Consider the following 21,910-nt stretch of genomic DNA (forward strand, 5'->3'; position numbering starts at 1 on the left):
ACTCAGCTGCTCGTTGCCAACTATAACTGGAAATAACCCGAATGTTAGTAGCGTAGCTGCTTGGAACATACTTAACATTTATCGCAGACAAGTACACATTACACGTAAATATAAAAACATTAGGCACTCAGACATGTATTCCTTTTTCATATCATTGTAGATATGTAATTTTAAGTACTCTCTTAAACACATTATGGGGTGTGCAAATGTTAAGATAAGTACAATTTTTTTCAGAATATGCAACCTACTATACTCTCATCGTGTCTCGCGTTCTCGCACTTATCAGCGAACAGAGCCAGCATCGATGCACATTTTCTGAAGATCATCAAACTTGAATTAAAGATAAACGGACTTTGTTACCGCTTTATCGTCAACAGTCAATAATCGCACACTCTGTAGATATCTTTTAAATAGTTCATAATACGTATTTTATTTGGCGCGTTCACCATGGTTACCATGCAAACAACTAGTACCTCAAACCAGACTCAAGTACAATTATTGTGTCTTTTCTTTTCATGTCTGCAGTCAACACGGCCCAAAAATGCATACCGCGGCTACGTTTAAGTCAAACACATGGGACACAGACCAAGTAAAAGCCAGCACGTGTATTATGAATAAGTCGGCAATCGATTGCGATATATGCTGGTTTATCTTATATCAATGTGTCAATTTAACACATTTTTTTTGCTCCGAAGTCAAACGTTACATCACTTTTAGATAAAATATCTCAGCCACGTTCGATGATCTGCAAAATCTAAAACACAAACTACTTTGTTATGGTCTTTAAATCGACCTTCGTTCGCAAGTTTCCACTTCTTATTAACAAAGTATGTTAATATTCTGAATTCGATAGAGTGCAATCATAAGTCAAAGAAATATTCTGTTTTTGCCCTTTGATTATCTTTAAATAACGGTTTTCCGTTTCTGAACAGTGCATCGAACTGTTGCCGTTCTGTATACACCAAAAAGACATGTGTTTTTATCACATTTGACCTTAATGGTCGAGGCGTAGGTGTTGTAATAACTGGTATTGTAAACTTAAATGAAGTAACATATTTAGGTTCAGAAACTAGCTGAAGCGAAATTGCAATATATGCAATGATAAGTGTCTTTTTAGTAATTAGCAAACATCATTGGTACCTGTATGAATCATGAACCAGCTACACACACGCCAAGAATGTTCCAATTAGCACCGATGTGTATACCATACAACAGCATTTGCGTCAATACCAATCACAAAGCATGTAGCAATAAAAAACATATGCCTGTATATAAAAACTAGACACTCTCTGCAGTAAGTAAAGGAATGGCAACATCTAAATCGCGTAGAACTGTCAGTGGAATTAAGACGCTCAGTCTATAAGCGTTTGGTGAGGACATTGCGGGTGTACTTCCAACTTTGTAAATTTGGTAACACTGCAGGTTTTAATGCTGGATACTCGGATTTTGTGTCGTCGGTCGGATATCTGTCATCCGATCTGCCACCCCAGAGTCCCGCTGGTCCCATTGGTACCAGTGCGTGAGGAGACAAAGGTTCGTGTTTTAATAGAAATGTATTGCACGCAGTTTTGCATACATATCATGAGATAAAAAAGTATTATTTATCCATCACATTTATACCGTCAAAATGATTGCTTTAAATGTCCCATAATTAATAAAACTGTGTAGCTAAAGAATTCATATGTGTCGTTAAAGCTTTAATTCAAATAAAAGCAACCTCCAAATTGAAACCATTATCGATTTTAATATCTAAAATATGATTCGATTTCAATAGCGTTTCATTGTACTAAAAATTAATAAAAAAAATATTTTACACATTTTATTGATAAATTAATCATATGAGCCGTGCTCTGTGAAAAGGGGGTTTAATACATGTGCGCTAGTGTCGTCCCAGATTAACCTGTGTAGTCCGCACAGGCTTATCAGGGACGAGACTTTCCGCTTTAATGATATTTTTTAGTTTAAAGAATGTCTCTTCTTAACAAAAGTCCAGTTTAGGCGGAAATTATCGTCCCTGATGAGAATGTGTGGATTACACAGGCTATTATGGGACGACATATTACGCATATGCATTAAACCCCCATTTCACAGAGCACGACCATATGCTATTCGTATTTCGATAAGAGCGGCGTTCTTGGAAAACCAAGCACAATGCATGCTGCGTGTAGTGTCGACTAAGATCAACATATGCAATCCGCACAAGCAAATCGGGGACGACACTGATCGCCTTGACTGGATATTTGTTTAGAAGAGACTCTCGTGCACGAAACATTCAATTAACGCGAAAAGTGTCGTCTCTGATAAGCCTATGCGGACAAATCTGTTTAATCTGGGACGACACTTTCGGCATATGCAATTCAGCCCCGTTGTCCTTGAGCGCTGCTCAAGTATTGTTAATAGAAATCAAACTTGAGAAAAAGAACATAAAATAATGGCATTCATACGCCAGTAGTATAACTAAAATATTAGTTAGACTTATTTTGGATCATCAAAGTTATATCGACACATGTCCTTCACATTCTCACTGTCGCTGCTCATTTTGTAACATGTAAATGTTATGATCTACTTCAGACTATGTAAAGCCTTTGTATGTATAGTTTTACAAACTATCGCGAATATTATGGTACATATGCATACGACAGAATATCTAAATGAAAGCAGAACATATTTATACAGTATTATATGACGTCAAATGCAAATAGATCGGCATGTTGCAGAACATATCTTCATCAATTTTTCGTCTAATTTCACACATTTAATGCCAACTGCATGGTTATTTTCCGGATGACATGATCTGTGCAAATTCTGAAAATATACAATAGAAGATGTTCTACAAACAATCGTTTCAGTTTTTGCAATATCAGTGCTGAATGTGTTTGCCATTTGTGTCGACAAAAAGGCGAAGCATCACAATAATCATAGGGGTATAATGATTATTGTTTACGTGAAAGACTGCTTAGAAAGTGTTCTCACGTGGTGAACGCGTGGGCCTTCACTTAAAGACATTCAGGACTGGAATAGCCCGTGCTGAATTTTTCGAATCCCCCGTTACCACCGCAGTCATTAACAGCTGTCCATTATTACATTATAATTGGAATTTAATTCATAGTTACCCTCTATTCCAACCAAGCATTAATGTGTTTGCCCTTGCAAGCTGCGTTTTATAATTGGCAAAGAGTGGTAAATTCGTATAAGACGAATGCACTCCATGTTGTTTTAACATACCATGAAAATCTATTCGTCCATCGCCGTTGATATCAGCCTCCATGAGCATGTCGTTGACCTCCATCTCGGTCAGTTTCTCACCAAGACTGGCCATCACTGTCCGCAACTCCCCCGCGCTTATGAAGCCGTCACCGTCTTTGTCAAATACCTTGAAAATAAGAACGCGCTCTTCATATTAAAATCACGTTTTCTTGTTTTGCTATTGTTTTATAAGTGTTATAAATCTCATTATTGTTGAATCGTCTTTGGTTTCTGCTTTTGTTTAATTATGAATAGCATATCATTTTTCTGCATTTCATAGATGTATGAACTGTCGGGAAAAGTATTACTATAATTGCAAAACACGCGAACATAAGCTGTCATTTCAACACGGTAACCCCCTCGTATCCGCTGTTTGTCATTTATCGTTTGGAATATCGAGGCGTTTCATCAGGGTATGTCAAAACAATAAACGTATGGGTATTATCGAATAAACATTTGGGTAAATTTTCAAGAGTACTTATCCATGCATCATGTATATAGGAATAGCAAAGATAACCATACTAAGAAGCCATACCTTAAATGCCTCTTTCAGTTCCTCTTCTGGATCTGGATACTGTTTCCTTGACATCATCTCTATAAACTCCTTTAACTCGATTTCGCCATTACCTTGCAGCAAACACGAAATATTCGACTTAAAATTTTAGGTATAAGAGCTCCTATGTTTTGAAGGAGGTTACTGTTGGTTCAATGCATGGCTTACGTTTTCAGTCACCTGGCATATCAAATGACCTATTTTGTATTACCGATACATTATTTGTAATGTTAAACCCACAACTTTTCATACTGCTCAATGTGAATTTGGTAAAGGCTCTTAGTTACAAGCAAGGGGCATTACAATGTTAGATTGAGGTTTAAGAATGGAAGGACGGATCAATGGTCAGCTGGCTCGATAGAAGGGCCGAATGAACAGAATAACGTTCAGATTCGAAAACAAAAGACAGACAGAGATTTAGTATGGCTTGATATCATGAACACAGTACAATTGGTGTGCTTACCAAACAAGACATGTTTAACGACATGAATCAGTGAATTGATCATATTATCGTTGCTCCCACCGAACACGTATAAAACTTGTTCCAATGATTTTATCCTACAAGCCCTGCCTAATTCACAGATGTGCACTAGTTTTTCCGCTTACCGTCGCTGTCCACCTCGTTTATCATATCCTGTAGCTCGGTGTCCGAGGGGTTCTGTCCCAGGGACCTCATCACCTGGCCCAGCTCTGACGTGGAGATAGATCCACTGTGGTCGCGGTCAAACAGGTTGAAAGCCTCTCTAAATTCTGGGACAGTGATAGAGGAATACATTATTGTCATTTGTACAGCAGTTGACTTAGAATAACAAACTTACAACAGAAATAAAAACAAGTATAAGATAGTTTGTGCCTCAGTGGAATACACAGTTTATTGATCTTGAGACAAGGACTAAGAAACAAACAAACGTAGGACATCGTCTGATTATAAATAACATATGCGGGTGAATAATGTTCATAGCAAATTAAGTAAGGCATTTCACTTTATGAAATAAATCCATAAGTATAATAAGTACTTATACAGATAAGGTTTAGATTTCGATCGTAATACATGCAGATATTTGAATCTTCACACGACGTCTGTCCAATAAAATCCATAACAGTACGATTCCTATTTAAAATGATAGTTTTTGTTGGGTAAACAGTATTACCCGCCATTTCTGTCTCGGTGAAATCACATTTGTGTACTTCTGCATCATCTGTCGTCTGGCAAAAAAAATTACGTACTAGTCTCGATTACATCGTCGAAATACTAGATTTCTATTTTTATTATTTTGCATGTACCGGACTCTTAACTTGTGATAACTCTCATTCAGAACGATTCACGGCTAAGGTCAAACGAATTTCAGTGACTGTAATTATGCTTAAGTAAAATATGGGATAAAATAAACTGCATTTATAATCTGCAATGAAACGCATCTTAACTATCCATATCATATGATCATGTTTATTTATGATTTAAAATAATTGGTTCGTGATGCTTCTTTCTGAATATAAAAAAACACCTCCAAATTTATACTTGTCTAACCCAACTTATCATATTCCCTAATTAAAACAGATAGAGTTTACTGAGCATAAACAGTTGTTATTGATGTAGAATTATTATAAATATGTATGTAATCTTTGTTTATTAACTTCATTTCCGTATATCTGAGTTCAGTTTATTTTAATTAAAGGAAAATATAATTACCATTCCGTTGTTATATCCTTTGATTCAATCACAGGAGTTTAAAAAACACATGTACAATTCTTCCATTTCTTCACACCGCCTTCACGAAATTCTAGCTGGTTTTTGCTTTTGTAATGTAATATGAAACAACGGTAATGAAGCGTAATTTTGAAAACAAAGGTCACTAATATCAGTCATGAACTCAATTCAATTAAGTAACGAGTAAACTTATTACGTGAAATATAATTTAGCAATTAAGTAATATTTAAAGTTGTAAGCGGAGACTACGAACACAATATTAAATTGATTTTTTATGTATAAATGCGCCAATGTATGCAATTATAGAGGGTGGAGATATGGATGTACACTGAGATGGTTGAACAAAAAGCAAGAATGAAATTGATTTGTTTTAATAACTCATGGAAAAATCCAATGTTTTTAAGGTTTATTTTATGTGAATCTAAAACATGCAGAGAGTTCGTATACGTTCTTACGTAAGATTGTATAATATTTATTAAAATAAAAACAGGGCTGAACTCCTGCCATATCTTAAACGACGTGTCGCTCTAATGATATAGTAAATATTGGTAAGTGAACCCTTTTTTAAAAAAATTTTTAAACAGATGTTTTTTGGTGTGTTATTTTTTAACTCAACGTAGTGAATAAAAAAAGATTTCAAATAAGCCATTATGAATATGTCAAACGGAAGATATTATAAAGAGCTTTTTGTAACATAACACCCGTTCATCGAATTGATTTAGGTAGAATGATCTCAATAGTCTCAATGTTAGTACCATTTTCGTGGGGACTTGCAATGTGTTTTAACGTTAAATTAACAAGTACGATATTGTCAAAGCATGCTTTACCATCTAAATTCTAATAAAAGTTATCACATTGCCTTGTGTGTTTCTCATTATTACAAGCTGCCTTTCACTTGTTTGCTGTTCAGCTCTGATTCAATGATTCTTTAAACGGATGAATAACGTTGCAGGACTTCAGTACAATAGTTTAGGAATGATCAATACTAACGTACGGAATGTCTTCGGTCCATAATCGACGCGCACATGCGTTTGTGTATGAAGTTAAAGAATAAATTCAACGCGTGGCCATTTAGAACATGTTTGGAATAGAATACTGTCTGTGGTGAGAGACCGGAACAATCTCATGAAATCTGAACTGTAAGTTCCTTTGCCGTTATTGGATCAATAGCGAAATCGGTTTGGAAGTAATATTATAAGAGTTTATCAGGATTACACTCTTCTTATTGTAAGTGATAAAGTAACATGAAATCGTCCAGGGCATCAAAGGCTGAGCTTATGAAGGTACAGTGAGGAGTTCTGGGAGGAATCATTAACCCCTTTTGGGTTGGTTGCTGTCTTATTTTTGGTTGCTTTACTATAAAAATGGATTACTGCCAACATTTATTGCTAAATTGGTCATGCAAGTTAACAAATTTGTAAATTACACACTATTTTAACAATTACTGTACTTTCATAAACTTGTCAAATTTACATGCAACATAATCATCTTACTTCGGTGAAAGGAACTAGGTAAACGATTTCTATAGATTCATATAAAATCTTCAAACAAGAAAAAAATCTCACTAAGGCTAATGTTGTTGGTTGATCAGTTTTTCATACGCAATTGTATTTATATATTCCAAATATTTCTCGCTGTCTCATGTGTATGTCAGCTGTAAGTCTATCATATTAATAGAAGACAGAAACAGGATCATAAGACTGATAAAGTTATTGTACCATTTTTGTTCACGGTCTCGTATTCTTTAGCATCAGAGAATTACTTTTCGCCACGATAAATATTCTTTATCACAATAACAGGAAATTGTTGCACGTCAAACTGACAACAATTTACCTGCTTAAGAGTTGATCATGTTCAAACTGATAACTATTGCATAATGCAATTAAGTTTCTTTTTTACAACACCCTTAGTATTTAATTTTAAAATCAGCTTCAGTAAAATAGTAACAACGTCTGTCTGTCTGTCTGTCTGTCTGTCTGTCTGTCTGTCTGTCTGTCTGTCTGTCTGTCTGTCTGTCTGTCTGTCTGTCTGTCTGTCTGTCTGTCTGTCTGTCTGTCTGTCTGTCTGTCTGTCTGTCTGTCTGTCTGTCTGTCTGTCTGTCTGTCTGTCTGTCTGTCTGTCTGTTTATCTTTCTGTCTGTCTGTCTGTCTGTCTGTCTGTCTGTCTGTCTGTCTGTCTGTCTGTCTGTCTGTCTGTCTGTCTGTCTGTCTGTCTGTCTGTCTGTCTGTCTGTCTGTCTGTCTGTCTGTCTGTCTGTCTGTCTGTCTGTCTGTCTGTCTGTCTGTCTGTCTGTCTGTATGTCTGTCCTTCCGTCCGTCGGTCCGTCCGTCCGTCTGTCCGTCTGCTATTTACAAGTCTGTTACCTAGCTTTCCTTTATCGTGATTGAATTTAATAAAGAAAACATATTTTGACGCATATTAGAGATTAACCGATATCTGCGATCAACGTGTTTCTTTTTACAAGATATTGCACTTATGGCAACATACAATGGTTCACCAGACATAGTTGGTTTATGTCCATTATGTTTAAATACAAAGTCTTAAATGTAAGTTTCGGCATTAACTCATTGAAATCAATAGACTGTAATAATATTGTGAATTTTATTGTTATATTGATGAAATATTTTATCTTTAACATGAAGTACAAAAAACAAGTACCAAATTTTAATTGTTTTGTCCATAGTCTTAAACTAAAAATCCAGATTGAGAAAGAAATAGCCCTCAGTAATGACACATTACAAATCTTTGAACAAAAATGGAATCGGATTAAATTCTCATAATGTTTTGTCCACTTATATACATTTCACTATAATGTCAGTTTATCTTTCTAAAATAGTTTTGTTTATTTTTTTATTTTTTTCAGTCTGACAAGATCATTGTGAATATACAATAAAACACATAGGTCCAGTATGCTTTCTTTCGACTTTATACAACTCATCTTTTTTCATAACTATTCCTCTGTTGTTCTTTTCTTTTCTCTCTAAAAAAAAAATATATTAGCATATCTTGTATAACATGTCTGAACTTAATTGCTTTGTACAATCACTATGATGTATGATCATATACATGTTTACATCGTATGTATGATATTGAATTATAAAAAAAAAAGTTATTATGATACAAATGAAATCGACGATTGTGCTTATATCCATTAAAGTAAGACAAGAATTCAAGCGCATATCACGCTCTGGTAATTTTTTTTATATCACAATGACTGTGTTCAATTAGTATACGAAAGGTCTGGGTAATTGAAGATAATGACAGTACAGAGTCGACACCTATTATTATTCTCCAGATGTTTTGTATAAAGTTAAAATCAACAACATATATGCATGTCTAAAAAAATGAATAGCAATGTAAACACAACTTAAAATTGCACAGCGAATACAAAAATACCAAAAACAGCGTCAAATAATTACCGTTTGCTGGAATGTTTCGTTAAGAGAAGCATTATATGGAAGCTAGCACTGACTTTGTGCTATAAACATCAATTGATCAAATGCAATTATGAATATGCATCATGTCTTGAACATGTCTGGTAGCAATTTCTAGCACCCATTACATCTTCATTTATGTCATGCTATAGGCATAGTCAGGAGCAATGTGTTGTGTACTACACATGTTAATGAGCCTTTTCATTGTATTTCACAGACTCACAACTTCACCGAAGAGGAGCTTGCAGGTAAGTTTTTTTTCGTTATCCCTACTTGTTCTGGGGATGCGTTTCCTGTTCCTGAAAGCCTTTAAAAATCCAAATACATCATATTAAAACAATGTCTTACACGCATCGTAACATATTGGCATGTGTTTCGTCCCATTGTCTGATACCGGTTATTTATATTGACTATGACAATTACAAGAAATAGACAGATTTACAGTTGAATTTTTTAAATAAAAATAAACATGAAACATGCATGATTCGTATTTTCAGCAGTAGATCACCTAATTTAGCCATAACGTTGTTTTAGTTTTAAAATTGAAGACTGTGCATAAAATTGCAACATATATAACAAATAACATTGCTTATATGCTATATTAAATCAAATTACGTTAGAAAAGAAATAAAATGCGTCGCAAAAAGTATGCGTTGTCGGCAGGATTCGAACATGCGCGCGAAGATCCCCAAATATTTCTAGTCTATCGCCTTAACCACTCGGCCACGACAATTTACATTTAGTACATGCTTATATTAGATATAAGTAAACAGGTAAAAAGGCTCTTCTATCTTCGAAGAAATCGCGGGAAATCATTACGGGTGCGTACCTTAAATAAAATCAATTTAACTATCCTGAAATTATGATTTTCCTTCAAAAGAGCGCGCGCGTGTAACGGCATTATCCAGTTAAATTGATCCTTATAACACTTACCATGTGTAATCGATGTAATAATTGAAAATAAAGTCTTAGATTGACGTTAATACATGTGACCATATTTGACATTCTTTCAGGCGAAGTAACTTTGAACAGCTTTTGTTTGATCTATATTATAAAATGCCGATGGGCAGCTTATCAGATGAACGCTTCTTTATTTTCTACTTTAATGTGGGACATATTATTGAGTAAAACAACTTCCTAACTTTTTCCAAAAGCGAACAACAGACAACCGTGAAAACTATCGAAAATTGTGTCGTTATAAAATGTAGTAATTATTTTGACCTCATAACGATATGATTTCCGTGAGTTTCTTCTGTGATCCATTTTTTGTGTTAAAAAACAGTGGAAGCATGTTTGATAAAGAGAAAGTTTGACGGTTTCGATAGACCATTTGCTTTTATTAACTCGCAAGCCTATTTGAATATTCATCACGCTTCCTTAATAATCAACCCACATTTTGGATTAATTAAAAATAACCATTAATTAATCGCATAAGTGAAACGAAAGATGTTGCAAAATATTTGATTATCTGTGCATTACGTGATTTACTTTAATTTGTAAAGTCATTTATTTAGAATATTCCACGTAAGTAAGATTTATTACATTGTAGTTTTTTCAGTCACATCCATACATAGCATACGTATTCACAAATGTTTATTTCTCCAAATAATTGTGAAAATTCCTTTAATCGTATATCTTGAAAGCGACGAATGACGAAAAAAGAACAGTACTAAAATACCGTGTGTTTTTTTACAAATATTAGTTTATATTGATTAAAATATCACGACTGGTATATTATATTACTTGAAAAAGTCCATATTTCAGTATATTCGGTAATACAATTTCGCGATGTGAAATCGAAAGTCCATCGCAAAAATAGGTGACATAACGATATACACACTACAAATAACGCAAGATTGATAATTTTATATAAAAACAAGGGACAAAATTGTCACAAAACCAGGTTTTCATTGTGAAAAAAAATCTGATAAAGGGAGAAAACTCAAACTGAACTTTTGAAATGAACAAACAAAATTAACCCCCTTTGTAAGTTTGTTTTTTTTAATCTGTTTTTAGTCGTGGCGACCTTGACATTGGAGATATTGACGTGATTTTTTCGTGCGACACACCGTCCCATGATGGTGAACAAATGTGTCAAATGATTTTAAAATCTCACAATGAATGACATAGTTATGGCCAGGACAAGCTCATTTATGGCCATTTTTGACCTTTGAACTCAAAGTGTGACCTTGACCTTGGAGATATCGACGTAATTATTTCGCGCGACACACCGTCCAATGATGGTGAACAAATGTGCCAAATGATTTTAAAATCTGACAATGAACGACATAGTTATGGCCCAGACAAGCTTGTTCCGCCCGCCCGCCAGCCCGCCAGCCAGCCAGCCCGCCAGCCCGCCCGCATTCGCCAATCTAATAACCAGTTTTTTCCTTTGGAAAACCTGGTTAAATATATGCAATTCACTACGCGTGCACACTTTGCATTTCTCGATTTACCACGTGACGATGATGATCAATCTACTTGCGTTATTCAAAGTTAACTGGTAGTTACCTGACACCTGTACCCAGTAAAATTCATTACTGAATATACTGAAAATGTGAAAACTTAACACCTTTTTTTTCAAGTAATGTAATGTACCAGTCGTGATATTTTAATCGATATAAACTAATAATTGTAAAATTTACGGTATTATATAACTTCGCTTTTTGTCATTGACGGTCCCTTTAAGTTATTCCTATATAACATAACGTCCCGTGGTAACATAGAGTTAGACGGTGTTACTATCGAATATTTTACTGATTCGCGGCTGTACTTCTATATGTTAACAAGAGATATTGTACGTGAATGCCCCTACATTGAATTAAGTGCCTTAAAAACTGTTGGCGAGGTATGACTTTTACAGTTCTTACAAACAATTAAGTCAGTTTGTCATTCATATCTCGATGGAGGGTCGATTAATTATATCGGTCGATACGTTTTAGCTATTTGAATAAGATATTCATACAATTGTATTCAGTTATATAATTTGCACAACTTAACATGCAAGTGCTGGTTTATGTTTTCTAATAATGTTTTACTCAAGGTACGTTTTCTGTTTTTATTGAGTACACTATATTTCCGGTTAAATGTATAACACTAATCTGAATAATATATTAATTTAAGGACGTATGCTGCAGTTTAAAAAAAAATTGTTATATCTAGAATTTGAAAATTTTGGGTACTTAGCTAGAACCATGTATTGTGGATAGAAAAGTAAAGTAAAATCATGGGTCACCGGTATTGTTAATGTTTTATTCGCACTTGAGCAACAAGCCTATTTTTGCATATTATTTTACAAATAAGGTAATAACATAAATTAAAATTGAGTATATTAAAAAAAAACTGTTGAAAACTACCTCAATTTCTCTCAAAATACATCATACTGTCTTTTACTGATTCAATGTGACTGCAAATTCATTTTAAAAACAACATCAATCAAATGATTAATGTTTTTATTAGTTTTTAACAACAATAAAAACAACGGAATTTCACATATGAAAATTTATAAAATGCACACAAGTCATTTTTACTTTTACAAGCCTTCCAATACCTTATAATGAGTTATAACTTAATAAAAATATAAAAAGAAAAACATAGATCACCGGGTTCGTTTGTTCACAACTGCAGTGTTACAGCATGAAGTAAAATACAATTAAAAAAACACATCAGGTCAAAACACATACTAGTACAGGTATTGCTATATGCCATTAAAAAGTAGATTGAAATGTAAATAAAATCACACATTATGTGCAGCAAAATCAGAAAACGTAGGTTATTAGAGCATACAACTGAAAACAAGATGTATACCGTACATTTAAAGGAGCATATCGACGATATTACCGGTAATTGTAATTCTTGACATGACTTGACCAATATATTGTGGTATTCCAAAGCAAAAGTATATTTAAAATTAAATGAAAACACAAATTATGTGTATAAAAATCGGTAAAATTAGGATTATACACACACCCCCAACACAAAAATATTTAGAGAATACATTTAAAGGGACATATCAACGTTATTTAACTGTAATTGTAATTTAAATGTAAACATGTATAAAGACAATTTATATGTAATCAAATATATTTTTATCAACTTTGCGATAAAAATGTCTGTGTGTTCTTAGTGATGATGGTTGATTCGTATTATGTAGTTTATGGGCTCCATATTGAATATCTATTTTCATTGCTTCGTAATACTACATTTCTTGATATTATTCCCTTATTTGACATACATCCCGTTTTTAAACGACTGTACGAAAAAGCATACACATATTGCGCAGCCGGTGTTACAGTAAAAACTAATTTGCGTGAAACTAAGCTGCCGCGTACGTCCTTAATGACCAGAAAAAAATCATCATGGGTTACTTGCCCATCAGCATACAGAATTTACGTTCTAAAGATGTTATTAGTGGTTCTGATTGAAAGTCATCTATAGTTTCTTTTTACCAAATGCATTTGTATTGCAATGCAAATATTGACACTAAAATGACAAATCAGTGCAAATTGTCTTGAAATGACTTGTACTATTCTGTACACCGGCTTCTTTAAATACATGTATATTATTATGACGATAACAGACGAGCTGGTAGCTTGTTATGTTTTTCATATCGCGATCGTTTGCTTGTTCTTATGTGTTCAATGTGTACTTATATTGTTACTTTAGTTACCAAAAATGCTGCTATTATGCATATTTATGTGTTTAATGTCTGCTGGTACACACATGGTATATTGCAAAACCTCGTGTTCTAAAATAACGGTCCCCTTATTAAATAATTCATGTTCTAGTTAGGCATTCATTTAAGTACATTTGACAGTATAGTCTATGTTGACTAATATAATTGGAATAAGGACAAAGTCATATTTTTGTTGATATAATTGCGTTATAGTGAACTAATTTTTCACTACAACTTTCTTCAATTTTGCAGCATTAACTTACATAAACTAACAGTTACTAAAATCCTTTGCATGCACGCACTTAAACAACATTTTTCAGGCAAAATAAAACATATAACATGTCTAATTAACAAAAATCAGTTACATTTTTCAGAGTACAAAGAGGCGTTCAACATATTCGACCGAGATGGAAGCGGCGCAATAAGTAACAAAGAGCTCGGCATAGCATTGCGATCTCTGGGTCTAAACCCTTCCGATGACGAGCTTACAAGGATGATACACGAAGTGGACAAAGACGGTAGGATGTTTTTTATATCGTTTGTCTACACATCGACAAAAAATGCTATTTTCTGAATATTAGAAAGTGTTCAATATGATCGCAACGGCAGTGATACGATGTGTGTTAGGGAGTAGGAAATTGCGATAACATCCACTGGCCTTAAATCGACGAAGGAGGAGATGGAAAGCATGATAAATAAAGTTGATAACGATGGTAGGGTCCAGTGGTAATAAGCCTCTGTTGAAGTTTTCTTTGATGCTACATATGTAATGTCATATTGCAAATAGGGATTAATTTGTTGAAATAACTTATCTTTATAGACACATGCTATGGTCTGATCGAAATCAGACTTCATGGTAGTTTTATATATTTTGTTTTCCGAAAAAAACGTTGTCGAATTTGTAATTGTTCTTTGGAATAAAATTTGAATTGCGACATACCTAGATCGCGTGAATGCCATTTTAATGGTTTTCTTTGTTGTTGTTTTTTTTAGACATAATCAACATCCATGTTAAACTGTTAATGGCTATTTAACAAAATATTAATGTCAATGAAAATTCATTGTCAACTTTCACTTTCCGATAGATTTGAAGTGTATATCATGATCATCAAAATTCATATTCGCAGCATAAAAATATCCAACACAAAAACAACGTTGATGGTTAAAACGTTACTCTTTTATAGGTAATCATTTTCCTTTATATTTTTACTACAGTTTTTTTTCAAAATAATAAACGGTCAAAGATATTAGTACATCGTGAATTTCGAATCTGTTTGATTGTTGTATAAAACGGTATTGAACTGCAATAGTTTAAGTTTAAGTACGACGATTTCAGGTTACTTTGGTGAAATCGTTAAATACATAGAAATAATGGTGTGTTCTATACTAAAAGAGTTTTATCGTCATACGTGTTTTAGTTTTGAATGGGAAACACATAGTTTTATATTGTTATTTGCATTAGTGGGGTTTGGTTTATGTGATAACACACATTATGACATTTATATATGATCTTGATTTTATGTTTGAGATAAAAGGAAACCTTTATTATACTCTGGAATTACGATTTCGGAAAGTATTCATGATCGATTGTTTCAATATCAAACGTAAATTGTTACGTCCTCTGTCATTGAATTTTGATGTAAACATGTTAATTATTTGTAATGCGTTTTCGATTAAAAATATTTCATTTGTTTTGTGAGGAAAAAATGTGTACAATCTGCGGACTTGTATGTTTTATTCATAACTATTGAAAATCCGTGTCGTTTTGATGCAAACAAGTTCATGATATCTGGTGTTGTAATTCGAAACAAACAGGTTCATGTTCTAAGGTTCTGCATTTTTATGGCAAAAACAGTTTCATCTTGTTTGATGTTGAGCGAGAATGTTCGAAAGAGAATGAAAACGGTGATGGTCTCTTTTGTTGTATATATGTAACGAAAATTTAAGTTAATGTTCATCGCAGCATATACATGTTTAGCATACACATTTTTTCATGGGGCTTATGATAACAAGGACATGTCAGTTGTATACTATCTCGCAACGTTTTTACATATGTTTTCAACTTTAAACCTTAATACAAACACTACTCAGTTTTACTCGGTCAATAATCTGTGTTAGAAAACTGCACTTTGCTTTTTAAACGTTTCAACGACAATTAACTAATAGTTTTAGAGAATAAATAATACAATTATATATTTTTCAATGTGCGTTTCTAAAATATTGTTAAGCGCCATATTTAATCGTTATGGCCATAAAAATTAAACACCATTTTTTTTATTTGTATTTATTTAGAAAATTAGTAAGTCAGCTATGTATTCATTAATTTAGTTAGTTAGTTACTGAGTTAGTGAGTTAGTTAGTTAGTTAGTTAGTTAGTAAATAAGTTAGTTAGTAAGTAAGTTAGTTAGTTAGTAACTAAGTAAGTTAGTTAGTTAGTTAGTTGTTAGTTAGTTAGTTAGTTAGTTTGTTAGTTAGTTAGTTAGTTAGTGAATTAGTTAGTCAGTTAGTAAGCTAGTTAGTTTGCTAGCTATTTAGTTAGTTAGTCAACTAGTTAGTTAGTTAGTTAGTTAGTTAGTTAGTTAGTTAGTTAGTTAGTTAGTTAGTTAGTTAGTTAGTTAGTTTGTTAGTTTGTTTGTTACTTATTTTGTTATTTATTTATGATAACTATTATATCATTCTTCGATCTAACAAATAGCATATAATTAAAATGTATGTTATACATAACTCGCAATAAACATTCCTTCATTATACCTGTTATTACTTTTGTTCAGGCAACGAGGAGCTTGATTTTGATGAATTCTGCGAGCTGATGAGCAAAACCAAGAAGGATGTAACGAGCTACAAAGCCATCGAAGAAGCGTTTAAAGTGTTTGACAAGGAGGGAAAAGGTATACTGCTCGTCACCGAAAACCTTGGGTGACATTATTATGGCACAATTTGGCACATTTCATGCTCACAGCAGAAAAAAAATAATATATATATATATAAATGATTGAAGTTGACATCCGACTGTATTTATGTATTCAATAACTATATATACGTTATATGTGCTATTTGAGGGAAGTGCATGTATAATGGTTGGTACAAGCTGAATAAATGGCTCTTTGGTTTCGTTTTTGGAAGAAACAGTTATGTTTAATTTTGATTTATAGCTAATTCGTTTTCAATAACTGGCATTAGTGTATGATGTAGCAAAGTTTGAATTTACACCAATATGAAAATAATATTGTTGTTATGATAATCGGAATTGTAAAAACAAGTCGGATCTCATAATTTACTTGAGTTGTTAATCAATTCACGTGAGGTCATCTTTCTTTATAAACGTTCCATACAGGCAGCATTCCGCGGGAGTATTTCCGGCACGTTATGACCACAATGGGGGAGAGGCTAACCGACGAGGAGGTAGACGAGATGCTTGACACGGCTGACGCCGACGGTGACGGGGAAATCGATATTCAAGGTAACGACGAAGTTTAAACGCTTTCTGAAGGATAAATATTATAAACTTGATCACACAGATTTTAGTTTGATTTTAATGAACTAATTATTAAAAATTTGTATCTCGTTCTTATTACCTTAAACGTCGTAGAAAGGACATGGCTGACCCGTTTGAAGGCCTTAAATAGTCGTGGAAACGACATATATCTCTCTTGACGACATTGCGACCCTCCGTAACAACACAATCAACCAATAACAATACACGCAATGTGCACACTATAAAAAACGAGTAGCGTCGGATTTATATAGTATGAAATTATGTTAGATTCCGTTGTAATAAATAAGTTCATGAACGTGTATTTTGAGTGTCCAATGTTTAAGTTGGTACGACTTACTTATGTCGTTCCAACGACTCATAATGACGTAGCCACAAATGATATTTCTTAGACCATTAGTTTCTAAGTGCATTCCACGCGTTAGTTCCCATGTATTCATCTTTTCCAGGATTTACTAAATTGTTTACTATAACGATAACGTTTCCTCGTGGTAATGAGCAACTACATTCTTGTAACTATATAAATAAAACATGCCTATGGTACATCAGTGTCACCGTATATCCAAGACGTGTTCAAGTGATAATATGTTTTACGCTATATTGTGAACGGCGATTGGTAATAATTAAGTTTTTATTTCATCATGTCAATACATATCATTATATCATAATGATTGACGTCGGTTTAAAATGAACAAAATATAGTTTATCATACAATAATCCAGTTTTTACGCTGTGGTAAACGCATAGTGTAACATTTACTTATCTTTTGCACTCTATACACTGAATAGCAGATCAGTAAATGTTCAAACAGAGTAAGCTCATGGTTATTCATCCATAATATGTGTCCTTTCTGAGAAAACTGGGCTTAATTTATGTGCGTAAAGCGTCGTCCCGTATTAGCCTGTGCAGTCCGCACAGGCTAATCAGGGACGACACTTTCCGCTTTAATGGTATTTTTAGTTTCAAGGAAGTCCCTCCTTACCGAAAATGAAGTTTAGGCGGAAAGTGTCGTCCCTGATTAGCCTGTGCGGACTGCACAGGCTAATCTGGGACGACACTTAACGCACATGAATTAAGCCCAGTTTGCTCAGAACAAGACACATATACGTTTAATTACACTTATATGCTTCAAAATGCACGCGTATTATCCAAACATTTCCATCATAAGCAATCTTGACTTATCGCTTGTAATTAAACCTTTGAACTCTTCTTTTTTCAGAATTCACTTCAATGATATCACAGAACTCGAATAAATAAAGAACAGAGACATTTAATGTATCATATCGACGGACACAGCCATATGGTCATGCACTAAGACATCATGACGAGTCCTACTAACATTTGAATTGTTTGAAGGATTATATCAACTATACTTTCAATATGCTTTGAATGGAACACCATACACGTGGTTTTACAAACCCATATTGCAAACCTCTATGTTGCATGTTTTGTTGATACTTGCTTGTTGGAAAAGTTAATTAGGTTGATTTTTGGGGCAAAGATAAAACTATGTTTAACAAAATTCTTTAGTAAGGAGACGCAATATAGCAATATTAAACATAATCACACTTACTTAAATATAAAATAGTTCAACCAAATCGACTTTCAGATTAAATGTTTTGCTTTTTCGAATATTTCCATGAAAAGTGCTATTTTTGTTTCTTTACAAAACATGAAGGAAAGCAAATTGCAAACAAAATGGTAATATTGTTAAACATTAAGCTATGTTTATGTATTAAGCATGGGGAATAAGAAATGCTTATAATACATAATACGATTAGGGTAGGATTTTTGGTATAAATTTATGCACCGCCTCTCGCTGTATATTGTCTTCTCTAATATACCCATTTTTTGACAATGTACCGATTTATTTTTGATGTTTATAATTTGAATGACCTGTGACTTTGTTTTGTGTATATTGTACTGACATTTCATGTATAATCATGGGCTTATTGTCTACTGTATTATCAAATAAACTGTAAACTTCAATACATACTTGTACCATTTCGTTTGAACAAAGCTATGGCCGTTTTCTGGCATGTTGTTAAAACACGCATCAATATAATTTATTTTATACATTACATAAATTGTTTAATCCATATTGCGTCGCCACATTTAAATTGACTATATAACACATGTCAATATTATCGAACGAAACAAATAGGAATTTTATTAGAATTTCCCGTATACCTATTAAACAATCATTTTTATTAACTGAGTTATTACTATTATCCTTATTATAATTATTATCATTCTATTATTATTATTATTATTATTATTATTATATTATTATTATTATTATTATTATTATTATTATTATTATTATTATTATTATTATTATTATTATTATTATATACACAAATTATTATTATTATTATTATTATTATTATTATCAAATGCATTAATTCCTTGTAAATACATAAGCATATGATGTTTTTCTTAGTTATTTAGTGTGACGTTTTCATAAAATGTTATTAACACCACAAGGTGTATATACCTCGTTTTCCCCTATCTTATACTTGAAATAAAATATTGCCATTCGATGTATTTTTGTAATAATTAACCTAATTAAATTTTTTCCACGTGCTGGGAATGCGTAACACATCCAACAAAATCACACCTCTGAATCGTTGGGTAAACAACAACAACAACATTTATTTCGGCAATTAAGCTACAAATAAGCTTCTAGCCTACAATTAGATAAAGCAAATGGTAATTCTTCAGGTAAATATTGCAGGTAAATATTGCTGTGATTGTTAGTTGAATACAGAGGAAGAAAGATATTAGTATTACAGGTCAAAGATCGTGAATGTAATGTTAGTGCTTGATGGTCATTGAATATTTATTTGTTAACAAAAACATAATATACCGAAATCGCTAATTATTATAATGAGAAAACTATTTAGAATATATAAATATTACAATATTACAATAGTACATGCTTTTGGCATAATGAGAAAACTATTTTTACTATCGACATAGTAAAACCAATATTTCACATATACAATATAGTATAAATGGTGCCAATATTTCACATATACAACATAGTATAAATGGTACATGTTATCGATGAAAAATGTTGACTAATGTCCATATATATATATATATATATATATATATATATATATATATATATATATATATATATATATATATATATATATATATATATATATATACACTAATATAGTAAAACTAGTATTTCACATACACACTCAACAAATAAAATGATGTATGTTATCGATGAGAAAAGTTGAATAATGTACATTTATACAGACAATTAGTTAAGTCAATTAGTAATTCAATTTTCATTGACGTTTGAAGCAATGATAATTATTTTTGTCACAAAGTTACACACTTAAGAGTTCTTCTCTTAAGCTACTTGCATCGTAAATATATTTTGCAATTTGAAGTAGTTCATATTTATTTGTAGTTGACATGAGCGCTTTAAATTTGGTTAATGTTGGCCATCTGCAGTAATATGATTTGAAGTATTTTCTTCTTAGATGTGAGTATAGTGGGCATGTTAACATGAAGTGATATTCGTTTTCTATTAAATTTGTACAACATATTTTGCACTTTCGTTCTGCTCTCTCTATATTATAGTACCGTCCTTGTGCAATTTCTAGATTATGCGATGATAGTCTGAATTTACTTAGTGCTATTCTATATTTATTTTGTTTGATTATGTGCAAATACGGTTCAAATTTAAATTTGGTTTTAAACATACAATATGTGCTAAGTCTGCCAGATTGATTAATGTTACTTAACCAATTTTGTTTAAATTGATCTAATATTCTATTTTTATGCTCTCTAATGATATAGTAATACGTTCTTGATTAATCCATAAATTTGCTAACCCTAATTGTTCTAACATTTCTTTTATTTGTGATGCCCAATTGTTTTTGTTATAATTGATTCCGTTGTCGGCGTCGTTTTTCAATAGGAGATAAACTTGTTTTAGAATACTATTTTCATTTAAATTTAAGATTTTTATCCAATATCGGAACATAATAATTTTTCTGTGTTCATGTATCGGGATCCTACCTAGTTCTCCGTATAATCCTACAAGATTGGTTGATGTTTTTACACACAATAATTTGCGTAAAATTTTGGAATGTATTTGTTCTATGTCTTTTGCCATATGATTACCCCAAACTTCAGCAGAATAATTGAGAATTGGGGATATTAAAACGTCAAATAATTTGAGTTTGTCTTTTAATTTAAATTCATATTGATTGAATACGGAAAATAATTTATGCATAGCTTTTGATGCGTGTTCTGAGATGTTTTTTTGAGGTCTGTTCCAGTTTCCGTTTTTAAAGAAATTAACCCCTAAGTATTTAAAGGAATTGACAATTTCGAGCTTTTCGTTGTTTAAGAAAAAAATCTATATTCGTATATCTAGTGCTTCTTTCAAATATCATGATTTTTGTTTTTAAGGGGTTTATCTTAAATTTCCATGTATTGCAGTATATCTCAATGTCCTTTAGCATAGATTGTAACGCGGCGGGTGAAGTCGCAAATAAAACTTGATCGTCTGCATAGAGTATTAGAAATAACTTTATTTCATTGATAGAAAATACATTGTCGATATTCGAATTGATATTGTTTAAAATATCGTTCACGAACATCATAAACAGTAGCGATGAGCCGCAGTCGCCTTGTTTTACCCCTTGGTGTGAGTATAGGATATCCGATAATTCATTATTGTTTTTCACTACAGATCTGACCGTGGAATACATCGCTTTAATAGCATTAATAATTTTCGTGCTTATATTTTGTGAAGTGAGTTTTTGCCA

At 32.7% G+C, this 21,910-nt stretch overlaps 2 protein-coding genes across 2 annotated transcripts; one reads left to right on the plus strand and one right to left on the minus strand.

The window, feature by feature from the left end:
* Positions 1–1,381: 1,381 nt before the first annotated feature.
* LOC127872776 (calmodulin-A-like) lies at positions 1,382–19,295 on the plus strand. Its single transcript, XM_052416164.1, has 6 exons — positions 1,382–1,533; positions 9,158–9,188; positions 13,990–14,133; positions 16,387–16,503; positions 16,950–17,075; positions 18,328–19,295. Exons 1-6 carry the CDS (start codon positions 1,429–1,431, stop codon positions 18,363–18,365), a joined length of 561 nt encoding a protein of 186 aa, XP_052272124.1. The 5' UTR covers positions 1,382–1,428; the 3' UTR covers positions 18,366–19,295.
* On the minus strand, positions 2,774–4,583 carry LOC127872780 (neo-calmodulin-like). The gene is made up of 4 exons (XM_052416169.1): positions 4,406–4,583; positions 3,782–3,873; positions 3,226–3,373; positions 2,774–2,805 (listed from the first exon to the last, which is right to left on the minus strand). The coding sequence occupies exons 1-4, from the start codon at positions 4,581–4,583 to the stop codon at positions 2,774–2,776; spliced, it is 450 nt and encodes a 149-aa protein (XP_052272129.1).
* Positions 19,296–21,910: the final 2,615 nt, after the last annotated feature.

This window comes from Dreissena polymorpha, chromosome 3 (assembly GCF_020536995.1).
Source record: "Dreissena polymorpha isolate Duluth1 chromosome 3, UMN_Dpol_1.0, whole genome shotgun sequence".
Taxonomy (NCBI): domain Eukaryota; kingdom Metazoa; phylum Mollusca; class Bivalvia; order Myida; family Dreissenidae; genus Dreissena; species Dreissena polymorpha.